The sequence below is a fragment of the Erythranthe guttata genome, chromosome 11 (assembly GCF_056151865.1).
Source record: "Erythranthe guttata isolate IM_541 chromosome 11, IM_541, whole genome shotgun sequence".
Classification (NCBI taxonomy): Eukaryota; Viridiplantae; Streptophyta; class Magnoliopsida; order Lamiales; family Phrymaceae; genus Erythranthe; species Erythranthe guttata.
The window spans coordinates 1,564,057-1,579,188 of NC_142543.1; the positions used below are offsets into that span (position 1 = coordinate 1,564,057).

General features: G+C 33.9%; 3 protein-coding genes across 6 annotated transcripts; 2 read left to right on the forward strand and 1 right to left on the reverse strand.

Moving 5' to 3' along the window:
* Nucleotides 1-4,374: 4,374 nt before the first annotated feature.
* Nucleotides 4,375-9,260, forward strand: QWRF8 (QWRF motif protein (DUF566)). 4 transcript variants are annotated; one of them, XM_088825724.1, is made up of 8 exons: nt 4,418-4,514; nt 5,114-5,170; nt 6,096-7,475; nt 7,582-7,701; nt 8,035-8,151; nt 8,241-8,330; nt 8,659-8,766; nt 8,924-9,260. In XM_088825724.1, exons 3-8 carry the CDS (start codon nt 6,258-6,260, stop codon nt 8,999-9,001), a joined length of 1,731 nt encoding a protein of 576 aa, XP_088681850.1. In that variant the 5' UTR covers nt 4,418-4,514; nt 5,114-5,170; nt 6,096-6,257; the 3' UTR covers nt 9,002-9,260. The 4 variants fall into 4 exon arrangements, with proteins under 4 accessions (XP_012841101.2, XP_088681850.1, XP_088681849.1 ...); XM_012985647.2 differs by lacking the exon at nt 5,114-5,170 and having other exon boundaries at nt 4,375-4,514; XM_088825723.1 differs by lacking the exons at nt 4,418-4,514; nt 5,114-5,170 and adding an exon at nt 5,203-5,497.
* Nucleotides 9,261-9,936: 676 nt separating this feature from the next.
* On the forward strand, nt 9,937-12,470 carry MEF29 (Pentatricopeptide repeat (PPR) superfamily protein). The gene has a single exon (XM_012985643.2). The coding sequence runs from the start codon at nt 10,057-10,059 to the stop codon at nt 12,421-12,423; it is 2,367 nt and encodes a 788-aa protein (XP_012841097.2). The 5' UTR covers nt 9,937-10,056; the 3' UTR covers nt 12,424-12,470.
* A 223-nt stretch (nt 12,471-12,693) lies between these two features.
* On the reverse strand, nt 12,694-15,038 carry LOC105961419 (Translation initiation factor 3 protein). Its single transcript, XM_012985648.2, has 9 exons — nt 14,643-15,038; nt 14,495-14,534; nt 14,328-14,387; nt 14,175-14,227; nt 14,025-14,080; nt 13,896-13,929; nt 13,371-13,443; nt 13,195-13,287; nt 12,694-13,075 (listed from the first exon to the last, which is right to left on the reverse strand). Exons 1-9 carry the CDS (start codon nt 14,879-14,881, stop codon nt 12,932-12,934), a joined length of 792 nt encoding a protein of 263 aa, XP_012841102.2. The 5' UTR covers nt 14,882-15,038; the 3' UTR covers nt 12,694-12,931.
* Between the last annotated feature and the right edge of the window lie 94 nt (nt 15,039-15,132).

Sequence of the window (15,132 nt, forward strand, 5' to 3'; positions counted from 1 at the left end):
TCCGTAAAAAAATCACACCATAAGGGGGTCGTGTAAGACAGAAACAAACATCAGGGGGGTTTGGTATAATCACCGATAAGTGGGGGTGTTTTCTGTAATTTCACCTAAGTTCAAGAGAATTTTCATAATTTATCTTATTAACAATGATTATTGTTCTTTTACGTCTTAACGCTTACTTATACCCTTATAATATTTTAAATAATTTTAATGTCAGTTTGATAATATAATTAAATATTAATTTCTAACATATTCATATGTGTTTTTTATGGTTCAACTGCCACACCTAAGAAATTTGATATAAAGGTTCAAGATTTAATATAATTTTTTTTATACTAAATAATATATCATTGCAAAAAAAAATTGTTGCAAAATCAGAATTTGTGATTAATATTAGTATTATAAATTATAATTAAGATTATTTGAATTAGTATTAGTATTAATACTAGAAATAGGTTTCAGATTGTAATTAGGATTAATATAATATTAGAATTATGATTAATATTAGTATTAGATTATAATTAAGATTATGATTATGCTTAGTACGATAAGTAGTGACATGCATTAGTATTAGGATTGGGATTAGAATTATAATTAAAATTAGAATTAGAATTAACATTAGGATTAGCATTAACATTATTAGTATTAAAATTATTAGGCTTATGATTAGCGTTAGGAATAAGATTATGGTTAGGATTACGATTAGAACTATTATTAGTGTTATGAATAGAATTACGAATACGATAAGGATTTGGATAATGTTAGAATTACAATCATAATTAGCATTAGCATAATAATTAGCATATCTAGATTAGCATTAGCATCAAAATTAGTATTAGCATTAACATTAACAATATTAACATATTAGTATTAGTAATAGTATTAATAATAATATTAGTATTAATATTAGTATTAGTAGTAGTATTGGTATTAGTATTACTATTAGTATTGGTATTAGTATTAGTATTAGTATTAGTATTAGTATTAGTATTAGTATTAGTATTAGTATTAGTATTAGTATTAGTATTAGTATTAGTATTAGTATTAGTATTAGTATCAGTATTAGTATTAGTATTAGTACAAATATTAGTATTAACATAAGCGTAAGTATTCGTATCAATATTATGTTCGGTATCAGTATAAGTATCAGTATTAGTACCACAACATGTATCAGTACCAATGTCAGTACCAGTATCAGTACATTATTAGTATCGATATCAGTATCAGTATCAGTATCAATATCAGTATCAGTATCAGTATCGGTATCAATATCAGTATCAGTATCAGTATCAGTATTAGTATCAGTATTAATATCAGTATCAGTATCAGTAACAATAACAATAACAATATCAGTATCAGTCGGTATCGGTATCAGTATCAATATATGTATACGTATCATTAGCATTATAATTAGTTTTAACATTTATATTAGTATTAGTAATAGTATTAGTATCAATATTAGTATTAATATTACTATTAGTAATAGTATTAATATCAGTATAAATATCCGTATAAGTATTAGTATCGATATCAGTACCAGTATCATAAAAAAATACAGTATCAGTATCAATATCAGTATCGGTATCAGTTTCAGTATCAAAATCAATATGAATATCAATTTCAGTATCAATATCAATATTAATATTAGTATCAGTATTATTAGTATAATATTAGTATTAGTATTAGTATTAGTATTTTTATCAGCATCAGTATCAGTATGAGTAACAATATTAGTATCAGTATTAGTATGAATATCAGTATTAGTAATAGTATTATAATTAATATTAATATTACCATGAGTATCAATATGACTATCAACATCAGTATCAGTATTAACATCAGTATCGGTATCAGTATCAGTGTCAGTATCAATATCACTATCAGTATCAGTATCAGTATCAGTATCAATATCAGTAAGTATTAGTATTAGTATTGGTAGTATTAGTATTAGTATTAGTATTAGTATTAGTATTAGTATTAGTATTAGTATTAGTATTAATATTAGTCTTAGTATTAGTATTAGTATTAGTATTAGCATTAGTATTAGTATTAGTATTAGTATTAGTATTAGTATTAGTATTAGTATTAGTATTAGTATTAGTATTAGTATTAGTATTAGTATTAGTATTAGTATTAGTATTAGTATTAGTATTAGTATTGATATTATGATTAGAATTAGTATCAGTATGAGTACCCGTATTAGTACGAGTATCGGTATTAGTATTAGTATCAATATTAATATCAATAGTACTATTATTATTACTATCAATATTAGTATTATTATTAGTATTGTTATTAGTATTAATATTAGTATTAGTATTAGTATTAGTATTAGTATTAGTATTAGTATTAGTATTAGTATTAGTATTAGTATTAGTATTAGTATTAGTATTAGTATCAGGATTAGTATCAATATGGATATCAATATTGGTATTATTATTGGTATTGGCGTATACATCTTATCTCTTTTGCAATATTTATAAGTTGTGTTGTTGTTTGAGTAATGTGCATCACTAATTGAATGTTGTTAGTGATAAACTTGCAGGTTATTTGAGTATCTATTGTGCTACCTCTATGCTACTGTGTTTGTTGTTAAGTTAGTTATTTTGCAGAGGATTCACATAGTGTAGTAGATTGCATTCCATGAAATAGAGTTATACCATATGTTTTAAATTATTTTACTTAATCTTCATATCGTGATTTGCGCCATTCGCGTATTTTTCTTTGTAATATTTAATTGAATTTTATATGTTACAACTCTGAATTAAGAGATATTTTTTTATTTCCTTCCATTTTGTTTTACTTCAATTGGTGTTGTTATAAAAAGATAATCGTTTAAATATTATTATTTTTCTCATTTTGAAACTCATATCCGTGCAACGCACGGGTGAAGTACTAGTATATACGAAAACTATTGTTGTTATTATTATTCAATTTGGATGGCTGAAAAAACACGAAAAAAGGAAAATAGACTTGGGAAAATTCAGTCCCTTAATTGAATGGACAAATTCACAATTCGATACAATTAATTTGTTTGTGACATAAAATTAAAAGTGGTCCTTTTATATCTTCTTTGCTTTGGTCCTATGGAAAAGTACTCGACAAAATGATTATTATGAACAATCATTTTCAATACCTCTCTCCTAAACCCAAATATCTATATATAATATCTTTATTTATTTATTTAATAATATATAAAATATATTATGCACTTAAGATAAATCAAATTTAATTTTATATAAAATATTATCGCTATTAAGAAATTTCAAGACAAAGGCCTTTTCGTTGAATTCAAGTTTGATCCAAATAACAATTTGGATTTGATTTATTAAAGTCAAACCTTAATTGGTTGATCCGGTTTAAGATGGACTCGGTTTAATATAATTTGAGTCCATTTACTATATAATATATAAATATAATAATGTTTTTTTTTAATAATTATAATTATGTTTAACAAAATTGTAGTTATCTTTTAAGATGTTTTCGTAAGTAATGAAAATAAATAGGGTAAATTACAACTGAAGGGTATAGTAAAATTATGATACCCCTCCTCGGGGGCGTACCTATGCCTATGGCTGGAGTGGCGTCCGCCCCCCAAGATTTTTTTTAAGCTGTTTTATTTTTTTGTATTTATGTATTAATTAATACACTTTTACCCCTCAAATTTTTAATTTTGTACACTTTAGTGCCAAAAAAAAAAAGAAAATTCTCTCTTAAATTACTCATATATTTCCGCCCACCCAAGAAAACCCACTGGGTCCGCCCCTGCCCCTCCTGTTTGGGTAATTACAACAACCTCTCTCAACTATAAATTTTCTTACGCGTCCACCCTTGCAATTTCATACATAGTGGGATCTTCTTGATTATATGAAATATTATAACTTTTGGACCCGTTTTATCCCATTCGAGCTCCATATTTTGAACTAAGATGATCATAAGATGTGTTTTTTGACTTGTATAAGTCAGATTGTGGTGCATCAGAAACTGTATTTTTACACAAAATGAGTACAAACTAGAGCACATTCCACGGAATCAAGATGATTATGTTGAATTTGACACCACAAGGGTGGATGTGTAAGAAGATTCATAGTTGAAGAGTAAACGTAATTATCCAAACAAGAGGGCGTTTTTCGTAATTTGACCGTACCTCAGGAGCATGTAATTACCGTAAATAAATAAGCGGAATAGTAAATAAAAAGTTATAATAGAGAAAAAAAAAATAAATGATGCAATAATCAATAATTCATTAAATAAATAATTAGGGGGCGCTAAAAATTAAAATAATCGCCTCCGCCGTCTCTATATTTACATCTCTCTCTGTTACCCCAAAACCAGAACTTTCCATTTATTATTTAATTTCCTTTTTCGCTTTATTTATTTATAATTATCTCTAAATACATTTCCTATATATATAGAATATTATATATATAGTATATTTTACTGAATCACGGCTAAAGAAGCCGATCGAGATTCCAGAAAAAATACGGCAGTTGTTTTTCGCCGGAAAATGAGTAGAGGTAAAAATCTGTTTATACTTTGTTAATTAGGTTTTTTGTTCTGTAAAAGCAATTTTGTGAAAATTATTCATTTTTTTAGATGGATTAAATCATTTAATTTTCGATTTTTCCTTGTTCTGTTACAGTTTCCAGTCAATTTCTGAAAGTATTTTTTTTTCCGGTGATCGGATAATTCCTAGGGTTTTGAACAGTAAAATATGCAGGGATTTTTCCATATGTATAGTTTAATTTACCTTTTGTTGCTGTTTCCGATGGAAATTTTTGCTGATATTTATGTAAATAACTATATTATTTTTTTTTTTTTTATTTCTTCCTCAATTTTAATTTTTTATGAGAAAATATTAAGGAGAAATCTACAAATGTTGGGAAATTCAGGAACAAATCCTGACAAAGCGCAGACCATTATTACGTGCATTTATTCATGTAAAAACGAAATTCCTCGATGTTTTAATCTTCAGTATATTCTACGGAAGAAATTAACGATTTGCATCGAAAGCCAGAGTTTTTTATTTTTTTAATTTTTTGCATAATTACTGCATCTAATGATGCTCAATTAAGGTTTAATCAATGACAAATGGCGGTTAAAATAAGTAATTTAGGGTACAGTGAATTCATGGGGATGGACAATGATCTCTCTCCCTGCACGTGGTCTCCATGTATGTGTTCCCATATCCCTATTATAATTATTGTGAATTGTGTCCCTTTTTATGGAAATATATATTTTATAGCCTTTTTTCTGCAGAAACAAATTCTTAATTTATTGTTTCTCGAATATTATTTTACCTTTTCTACCTTGTTTTGTTTAATTATCAATAGAGTAAGAGTGGAGAAGCTAATTCATTGTGCTTGTGTGATCATCGCTTTGATATTTTCTGCATTTTGTATCTATTGGGGAGAGAGAGAGAGAGAGAGAGAGAGGCTGGTGAAGAGATCATTATTCAGATAGTTTTCTTTCATGAAAAGAGTTGCGTGGGGTTGTTAATGTGAGTTTTGCTTACCCTGTTTGTGTGTGTGTGTGTGTGTGTGTGTGTGTTTTGATACTGGCATATGCAGTTCCAGCCCAACCAAACCATGGCAAACCCGTGACAGGACAAAAGGTTTGTGGACCAGAAAGAAAAGAGAAGGAAAAATAATATATAAATTGAAAAAGTAAAAGCAATAGAGGAAAAAAATTCTTATCCAACACCCCTCCTACCCACTTCTCTCTCTACTCTCTTCCCCATTTATGAGGGAACTCCCAAATCAAAAATCAAAATCCTCTGATTCCATAGACTCCAACCTTAATTTTACTGTTCTTCTTGATTTGTTTAAGTGTTTTTTTTTTACTGTTTGTCTTCTAGATGTGTGCGATCTGTCCAAATTTGGACTGTGTTGTGTGATGATGATGATTAAGGCAGGCCCATTTGTGATTTGTTGGGTGGAATAATCAAATTGGGTCTCTTTTGAGATCTGGGTGTCTGTAAAGATGTATTCTTTCGAGCATCATCTTTTTCTTTTTCTTTTTCATCATGCCTTGTTCTCTTCTTTTCTCTGTTTACCTATCTGTGGTATCTCACTTTTTGCCGCGAATTTCTTTGGCAGATTTTCAAGATTGGAAAGGATCTCTTTCACAAACATTAGTCCTGATTAAGTCGATAGATTAATCGGGTTGTTTAGCGGTTTCAAAAGCTATGTTTTAAGGTTGTTATTAGTATATGTGAAAAGGGGGTGGACAATCAATGTGGTCTAATTTGCACAGTTTGGATGGATGTATGTGAATCAGAGCGAGTATTACTACAGAAGCAATCTACAGCAGATGCAAGAAGACAACCACTGGTTCCAGCCGAGAATAAGAATGGTGCTGCACCTCGTCAAGCTCAAAGAAGAGAAGTTAGTTCAAGATATAGATCACCTACACCATCTACCGCCACCTGTCCGAAACGATGCCCTTCGCCAAATGCCAGAAAGATCTCACCAAACCCGACTGCATCGGCACCAAAAAGGGCTATTTCAGCCGAAAGAAAACGACCCTCTACACCATCTTCACCCCCATCTCCATCGACACCAGTTCAAGATACAGCCGCAGAGACGCTGATGTCATCAAGAAAGTTAGCAGTGAATAAATTACCAGAGTCGTTATGGCCCTCCACAATGCGTAGCCTCACTGTCTCTTTCCAATCCGATACCTATTCCGTACCGATTGGTAAGAGAGAGAAACCTGCACCTTCCGATCGCACTTTGAGACCATCGTCGAATGTTACTTACAAACAGGCTGAGGTACCTGCTCAGAGAAAGCCCACACCAGAAAGAAAGAGGAGTCCACTTAAAGGAAAGAATTCTGTTGACCAATCGGAGAATTCTAAACCTGTCGATAGTTTAAACCCTCGTGTAGTGGATCAGCATCGATGGCCAAGCAGAGCAAATGGGAAATTGCCCACTTCTCTGAATCGAAGCGTCGATTTGTCTGATAAAACGGGCAAGTTTACGTCTTTATCCCGTCCTGTGAGGAGATTATCTCTTGATGGGGCGAGTAAACCCTTGGTCAAATCGAGCAGTGATTTGTTAATGCAAATATCACGTTCAATTGATGATAGTTCGCTGCAAATGCAAAGACCTGGTTCGTCGAGTTCGTCAGATAGGACGAAATTGGCAAATGCTGCAGCTAGAGCTTTGTTGAGTCCAGCTACTGTGGTTCGACCATCGTCACCTTCTAGAGGGGTAAGTCCGTCTCGAATAAAGGCGGTCAACCCTCCGTCTAGAGGGCCGAGTCCTTCTCGGGTAAGACCGTCCAGCCCGTCCAGACAACCTCAGACTTCGACCTCTGTTCTTTCTTTTATTGCGGATATTAAGAAAGGAAAGAAGGCTGCGAATCACATAGAAGATGTGCATCAATTGAGGCTGTTGTACAATAGACACTTGCAATGGCGATATGCGAATGCGCGAACTAGTGCTGTGTTGCAATCTCAGAAAGTGAAAGCAGAGGTCTGTACTTATCTTGTTAGCTAGTTTTTGACTTGATAAAATATGTTTGCTTCTCAAATTTATACGTAGTATTGTTTTAGCCCCTAATTTGATTATGATGGTGCAGAAAATGTTGTACATAGTTTGGATGACAATTTCTGATCTTTTGGACTCGATAATGGAGAGAAGGATTGAGCTCCAGCAGCTGAGGCTCAAGTCGAAGCTCTACTCAGTTTTGAACAATCAAGTAAGTAATGCCTCTTTTATTCTGCCTATAATTATGCTGGGGAAGAATTATCATGTTTCGCTTCTGCCAAATCTCTTACAAGATTGTTTTTTCATCCATTTTTTCGTGCTTAGTAGGTCAAAAATTGATTAGTTTCTAGATATCTCTAAGCAGAGATTTATGTGTAAAGAAATGTATTCTCCTTATCTTGATGTATGTTGATGGATGAGATGTGTCTCTTGGTTGGTACTTTCAGTCAATCTCTTGTACATGAATATATTTTTTAGTATCTTCACTTAATTGTACATTATTAAAAGGAGTCTTACATTTTCTAATCCAATTAAAACGTGACAGCTAACTTGTCTCGACGATTGGGCTTCAGTTGAAAGGGATCATTTGAACTCATTAACATCAGCCATTCAAGATCTTCAGGCTAGCACAATTCGCATTCCAATCACAGGAGGAGCAAGGGTATGCCACATTACTTTTTTTATTTTGCTCAATTTTATTATTAATAAAGAGAAAAGGAGATATAAATTACGTAATTTTAATATTTCCAGGGAGATATTGAAACTGTTAAGGCGGCTGTATGCTCTGCCGTTGATGTGATGCAGGCAATGGGATCCTCTTTATGTTCCACACTTTCAAGGGTAAAGATAACTACTCCTGCTTTTATATTTATCTATAATTCCCTAAATTAATTTTCTTACGATCCAAGTGCTTACAGCAAAAAAAGTCTCGAATTTCATATTGTTATACATCTAAGCAGATGTAGTCGATGTAGCTTTGTTGTCTAGAATATTTTCTTTACTAATGGTAGTTTCTGAATGTATTGTCTGATATATTTTCAGATACTTACGTCCTCCTCTTGTTTGTGATTTACAATTATCCGTTTGGGTGGAAAATTTAATTTTTAATTAGCTTACAATTATTTCACATTCTTGGTCACGAATTTTGATTTTGTATTGTATGATACAGATGGAGGGAATGAACTGTTTGGTGTCTGAACTTGCTAATGTAGCAGCACAAGAAAGAGCCGTGCTCGATGAATGTGAGTTAGTTTTGGGCTCCACAGCTGCGTTACAGGTGAGGAAAAAAAACATGACTTAAGGGCGTTCTTGTAATTGTCCATCCTGTCTGTCTCGTTATGGCTTCATCGGTTATTGCACGCTTTTACATTTCTGTTAAATGACAATTGTTCTTGAAATGTAATAACTGAGAAAGATTCAACGTATTTGAACAGGTGGAAGAAAACAGTCTAAGGACGCATCTATTACAGATGAAACAAGCTTGGAGAAACGGCGAATCTCCGGTATTATAGGTATTTTTTATTAAAGATAGATAAATTCGATAGTTTTTTGAATACTATCGAGTGATGCTAACAAGTCGAGCAGTGATTCTGCACCGCCATTCTTATTTGGTTTCAAATTACTATAGGTTTTTTTTCTTTTCTTTTCTTGGTTTCTCTTTGTTTTAGTCTGTTAGCTACAGCTCGCTCTTCATTTTCTCTAATTGTATTTAATTTGTTATAAACCAATGAAAAGAAAAGGTGAAAGGAAGTGTGAAATTTACTGTACTAACCTTGTCTCACACATGAACTAGTTTAGTTACTTCTTTTTTATTTTATTATTATTAATATTATCATTATTATTTTTATTATTATTTGGTCTGCAGGTTTTCCCTCATTATAAATGGGCTTGGATTTTTTTTTTTTTTTAACAAGTAATACAAAAGTGAGGAGACCAATTGCTATTTAAAAAAAGAAAACTGTAATGGAAGATTTTTGTAGTAATAATTTTTTTTTTCTTAAATGGCCAATTTAAAAGAGTACAATAAAATGTGGGGCAAATTATGGCCACCCCTGAAAGTATGGTCAAACTACGAAGAAACGCCTGTTGTTTGAGTAATTACGATCAACTTCCTCAACTATGTATTGTTATACGAAAAAATCCCTCATTCAATAGGTAAATTTAATACAGTAAGGGTGGACGAGCTTTATTCAGTAGGCAAAATTACATAAATAAGAGGGTTTTTTTTGTAATTTGATCATATCTCAGAGGTTGATCGTAATTTGCCCTAAAATGTGAATAGACTCTTAGTAGTGTCAATTGAGCAAACTTGAACGATTTGAATTTTATTGGGCCTGAGCCTATAAAAAGAACAATGAAAAAAAAAAAAAAAATAAAGCAAGTAATAAACAATTAAACGATACACATATTTATTTTCATCTGTATTTTCTAAAAAAAAAATTATATATTTTCCTTTGTATAAAATTGCCAAGAAGCTGAACTAAACCGATAATTTGCCGCGAAAATTATTGACAATGGAATTACAAACAAGCCTGTAATTTTATTTTATTTCTTCCGCTCGCCTTCAATGATTTGCAGAGCAATCTCTCCTCCAAGAGACAGAAACTTCTTCTTAAGCTTAATCAAACAGGCGACAACAATCTCGCACCTCGACCAAACCCACGCCCAAATCATCCACAACAATCTCGTCAACGACAACATCACCATCACAAAGCTCATCCAGAAACTCCTCGATTTCAAATCCCATGTCCGAGCGAAGCTCCTCTTTTCCAACACCGATTCGCCCGATCTTTTCCTTTACAATGTACTCATCAAAGGCCTCAGAAGCAGCCCATTCGATTCCTTGTGTATGTACAGAAGTCTGCTCCAGAAACCCGGCTTCGAACCTGATAATTTCACCTACTCGTTTGTTATCGCGGCTTTATCCGGTTTTCCTTCGTCTGCGTATGAGAAAGTTGGGGTTTTGCTTCATGGGCATGTGATGGTTTCTGGGTTTGGCTCGGATTTGTTTGTGGGCTCGGCTTTGGTGGACATGTATGCGAAATTTTCGAGGATAAGAGATGCTCATAAGGTGTTTGATGGAATATCTGAACCAGACACGGTTCTTTGGAACACGATCATTTCTGGGCTGGTGAAAACTTGTTGCTTCGACGAATCTCTTCAGGTTTTTCGGGATATGGTGAAGAGGACTACGTCGTTCGATTCGACTACATTGGCTGTAGTGCTTTCTTCTATAGCTGAGTTGCAGGAGATGAAAACTGGGATGATGGTTCAGGCATTGGCCTTGAAAATCGGATGCCATTCGCACGACCACGTGCTCACTTGTTTGGTTTCTTTGTATTCTAAATGTGGAGATATTTCCACCGCTCGATTATTGTTTAATTTAATTGGGAAACCGGATTTGGTCGCGTATAACGCAATGATTTCCGGTTATTCTTGCAATGGCGAAACCGAGCTGTCGGTTCAGCTATTTCAAGAATTGCTTTTATCGGGGTGCAAAGTTAGCTCAAGCACAATAGTTGGTTTAATTCCCGTGTTTTATCCGTTTGGATACTTGGATCTTACTCGATCAATCCATGGATTCTGTGTGAAGTCCAATTTTCTTCTCAATTCCTCCATTTCAACTGCACTGACGACAGTTTATAGTCGGCTGAACGAGTTGGAACTCGCTAGAAAGCTATTCGATGAATCGCCAGAGAAAACATTGGCATCATGGAATGCCATGATATCGGGTTACGCCCAAAATGGGCAAACGGAAACTGCAATATCTCTTTTCCACGAAATGCAAAATCTCGATATTCAACCGAATCCAGTCACAGTCACCAGTATTTTGTCAGCATGCGCACAACTCGGTGCTTTAGGGCTCGGAAAATGGGTCCACGATTTGATTAAAAAAGAGTGTTTTGAGTCAAATATTTACGTATCGACCGCTTTGATCGACATGTACACGAAATGTGGCAGTATCGACGAAGCCAGGACTGTATTCAATAATCTGCAAGAAAAGAATGTGGTGACATGGAATTCCATGATTTCTGGATATGGACTTCACGGATATGGACACGAGGCACTAAAGCTGTTCGATGAAATGCTTCTTTCGGGTATTTCTCCAACGGGGGTTACTTTTGTCTCGATTTTGTACGCTTGCAGTCATGCTGGTTTGGTGAAAGAAGGCGAAAGAATATTCCACTCTATGGTTTCCGATCATGGCTTCGAACCAAACTCCGAGCACTACGCATGCATGGTTGACATTCTTGGACGAGCTGGAAAATTAGAAGACGCGGTGGAATTTATAAATAAGATGCCGATTAAACCGGGTCCCGCCGAGTGGGGTGCATTGCTAGGGGGTTGTATGGTTCATAAGAACTCCAACTTGGCTCGTTTGGCTTCCGATCGGTTATTCGAATTGGACCCTGAAAACGTGGGGTACCGTGTTTTGCTCTCGAATATATATTCCAATAACCAGAATTACGATCGGGCTGCTTCGTTAAGACAAGTGGTGAGGCGGAAGAATCTGGTGAAGACACCTGGCTGTACTTTGATCGAGGTTCACGGACAACAACACGTGTTCACTTCGAGCGACAGGGCGCACGCGCAGTCGAAAGGTATATACGAAATGCTCGAGAAACTAATGGGGAAGATGAAAGATGCTGGGTATCTTGCAGAGACAGTTACTACAGCGCTGCACGACGTCGAAGAAGAAGAGAAGGAGATTATGCTGAGTGTTCATAGTGAGAAACTCGCTATTGCTTTCGGGCTTATGATGTCTGAAGAAGGAGGTGAGATTAGGATTATCAAGAATCTTAGGGTCTGTTTGGACTGTCATAATTTTACTAAATTTGTTTCTGGGATTACTGAGAGAGTAATAATTGTTAGGGATGCTAATCGGTTTCATCGTTTTGAGAATGGAGCTTGTTCTTGTGGAGACTATTGGTAAAAGATTCAACATTTAAACATGTCATAATCGAAGTTTCGTAAAATTACATTGAATTTGAGTCCGATCGAGTTCGAAATGAACGTCACGAAGTGCGATGCATATTTTTGTTGTTTGTGTACATCAATTGGGGCTTTATATCTTATTGAACGGAAATCATTATCAAATTTTTTTCTTTAACACAAATCAAACTCAAATAAATTATCAAATTTTTTTCTTTAACACAAATCAACCTCAAATAAATTTTCACTAGTCGAATAGTTCGTCTCTCAATTAACAAAACTAATAAGAAACTATATAATTGCTGTTCTTTGTTTTTTACAGTTAACAAACACAATTCTTGTACAGTTTTTGCACTAAATCTCTACACATGAGCATTACATAGAATCTTAAGGGACGGTTTTAAAAAGATATAACTGAACAATAATAGTACTACCTGCTCTCGTTTTTTGTTTTGTTTTGTTTTTTTTTTTGTTTCGAGTCTTTTAAAGGATAGATAACAAAATCACACTCAAACACTGGCTGAAACTTCGTTTTCTACGGGAGTGTCCTTTTTCTTCGGAGGTTCTTGTGCTTTCTGAGTAATAGCCTTGTTTGGTATCATTACAATGAACATGTTTCTGTCCCGGAAACTTTTAGCTTCCTCTGTCGCCAGCTGTCATTGGTACAACGAAATTAGATCGGTCAAAGGATATGTATGTATACGAGTTGTACCGTACAAGTAAATAAGGTTATATAATGGCGGAGTGGTGAATATATTATATATGTATATACCTCCCCAACATCGTTCTGAAATCGTCTGAGAAGCTCGATGGCATTATTTCTAAATTCATTTTCACGGCCCTTCAGACTTACTATAACCTTGACCTGCACGAAAAATGTTTTTTTATAATACAATATTGGAAGTTGATTTTCGATTGCATGGTGGGGCAAAAAGGAAACGGACCGACCTTATCGCCGTCTTTCAAGAATCTCTGAGCTGCTCTCAAACGCACGGAGTAGTCGTGGACATCGATATTATAACTGCCACCAAATACGAAAGATGTGATAAAGATAATTTTTTTTATAAAAAACTGGATCGTGAAACGAATAATACAAGAAATTTATAGAAAGAACAAATTGCATTTATAACAATCTGACAGTTCAAGTTAGAATTTATTCTTCAATTCATCAAGCATTTAACATCGAACAATTTGTTTCAAGAATGCGTCTTTCGTATATAACTAACACTGGATTGCGAAAACCATCTCTTTATCGTAATAAAATGTACAAAATGTCACGCAAAACAGGGGATCTAAGTATAAGTACAAACGTGATCAAACATGAATACGTATACACTTCGTCTCTTACTAAGCTAGATGGGCATGAAATATATAAGGAGAAAGAAAATTGAAAAACGAGATATTAAAATCGAATAACAAATTAAATCTTCAAAACATATCCAGAGACAGTTCAATTTCTACAAGAAAACTCACCCCATCTTCAATTCCTTCAAATCCACACGGGTAGCTGTAATTCAAGTCGGAAATTCAGTAACATAATACGACAAAATGCACGAGAGAGAGAGAGGAAAACTTGAAACAATACGACAAAGCGATATTCACCAAGACTTTTCTTCTGTTGCTCTTTTTTCTTCCTCTGCTGCTCATATTTATATTTACTGTAATAAGTTCATGAAGCAATATATAAATAAGGGCACATTGTAATTCAATCGGCTGTCACAACTATTACGCCGAAAAATAAAGTTTTCTTACTTGTAATCCATAATTCTTAGAACTGGAGGGTCTGCATCTGGAGATAATATCACCTAATCATAGAAGCATAATGCAATAAATTAATTAATTAACTAATTAATTAAAGATAGTTTAGTAAGAGAAATTAAAAGCTAATTAACCATGACAGCATACCAAGTCAAGCTCAGCATCCTCAGCCATTTGAAAAGCCTGAGCTTTTGATACTAATCCAACCTATACAAATCAAAAAAAAAAAAAATAATGTTCAACCAAACAGAACCTTCATACATAACATAAGCATTATGTAGAGATACAAAACATGTATGTATAGATGAACTCACCATCTTCTGCTCTTCATCAATAAGCCTAACAGTATCAGACCTAATTTTGAAACCACATAACACCGAAATTAATCATCCGAACAGATTAAAAAAAAAATCATTTTTTTTAATCCCCAAATCAGTAATAAAATCGGTTGAGATTACTCACTTAATTGAAGAGATGTCTAGGGCTTCATCAACAGGTGGCTTGGACCTCTTCGAGTAGCCGCCGCCGCCGCCTCCTCCGCCGCCGCCGTAGCGAGCGGATATGGTGGTGGAAATGGAGGGGTAAGTGGTGGGGGTACGGATGCGGAAGGAGAAGGTGTGTATATGGAGAGGAGAAGGTTTGATTGGATTAGAGAGTTGAGATTTGAAGGGGTGCTGGAAAGTGCTGCTCAGACCAGCCATGGCTGAGGGGGTTGGGTGGTGGTGGTGGTGGTGGTGGAGGAGCTTCAGACGCAGCGAGTGTAATTGGTCATCTTATCCATGTTTTTGGCACTTTTGCTTTGGTTTGGGCTTCTTTGGTTCTTTTTTATGACTTTAGGGGCAATTATGTAATTAAAATTAAAATACATTCTAAACATAAATTGTCACAAAATTATATGAAATATTTGTTGTCAAAAAAAAAAAACCTATTAAAAATATTTGTTTAATTTTTA

Excerpts from the sequence above, each read along its gene's own strand:
- LOC105961419 (XM_012985648.2), bottom strand. The coding sequence starts at position 14,881 with ATGGCTGGTCTGAGCAGCACTTTCCAGCACCCCTTCAAATCTCAACTC. Across the intron at positions 14,081-14,174 it reads CTAAGAATTATGGATTACAA|TAAATATAAATATGAGCAGC; the intron begins GTAAGAAAACTT and ends AACTTATTACAG. Across the intron at positions 13,930-14,024 it reads GCAACAGAAGAAAAGTCTTG|CTACCCGTGTGGATTTGAAG; the intron begins GTGAATATCGCT and ends CTTGAATTACAG.
- QWRF8 (XM_012985647.2), top strand. The coding sequence starts at position 6,258 with ATGGATGTATGTGAATCAGAGCGAGTATTACTACAGAAGCAATCTACA. Across the intron at positions 7,702-8,034 it reads ACTCAGTTTTGAACAATCAA|CTAACTTGTCTCGACGATTG; the intron begins GTAAGTAATGCC and ends AAAACGTGACAG. Across the intron at positions 8,331-8,658 it reads TATGTTCCACACTTTCAAGG|ATGGAGGGAATGAACTGTTT; the intron begins GTAAAGATAACT and ends TGTATGATACAG.
- MEF29 (XM_012985643.2), top strand. The coding sequence starts at position 10,057 with ATGATTTGCAGAGCAATCTCTCCTCCAAGAGACAGAAACTTCTTCTTA.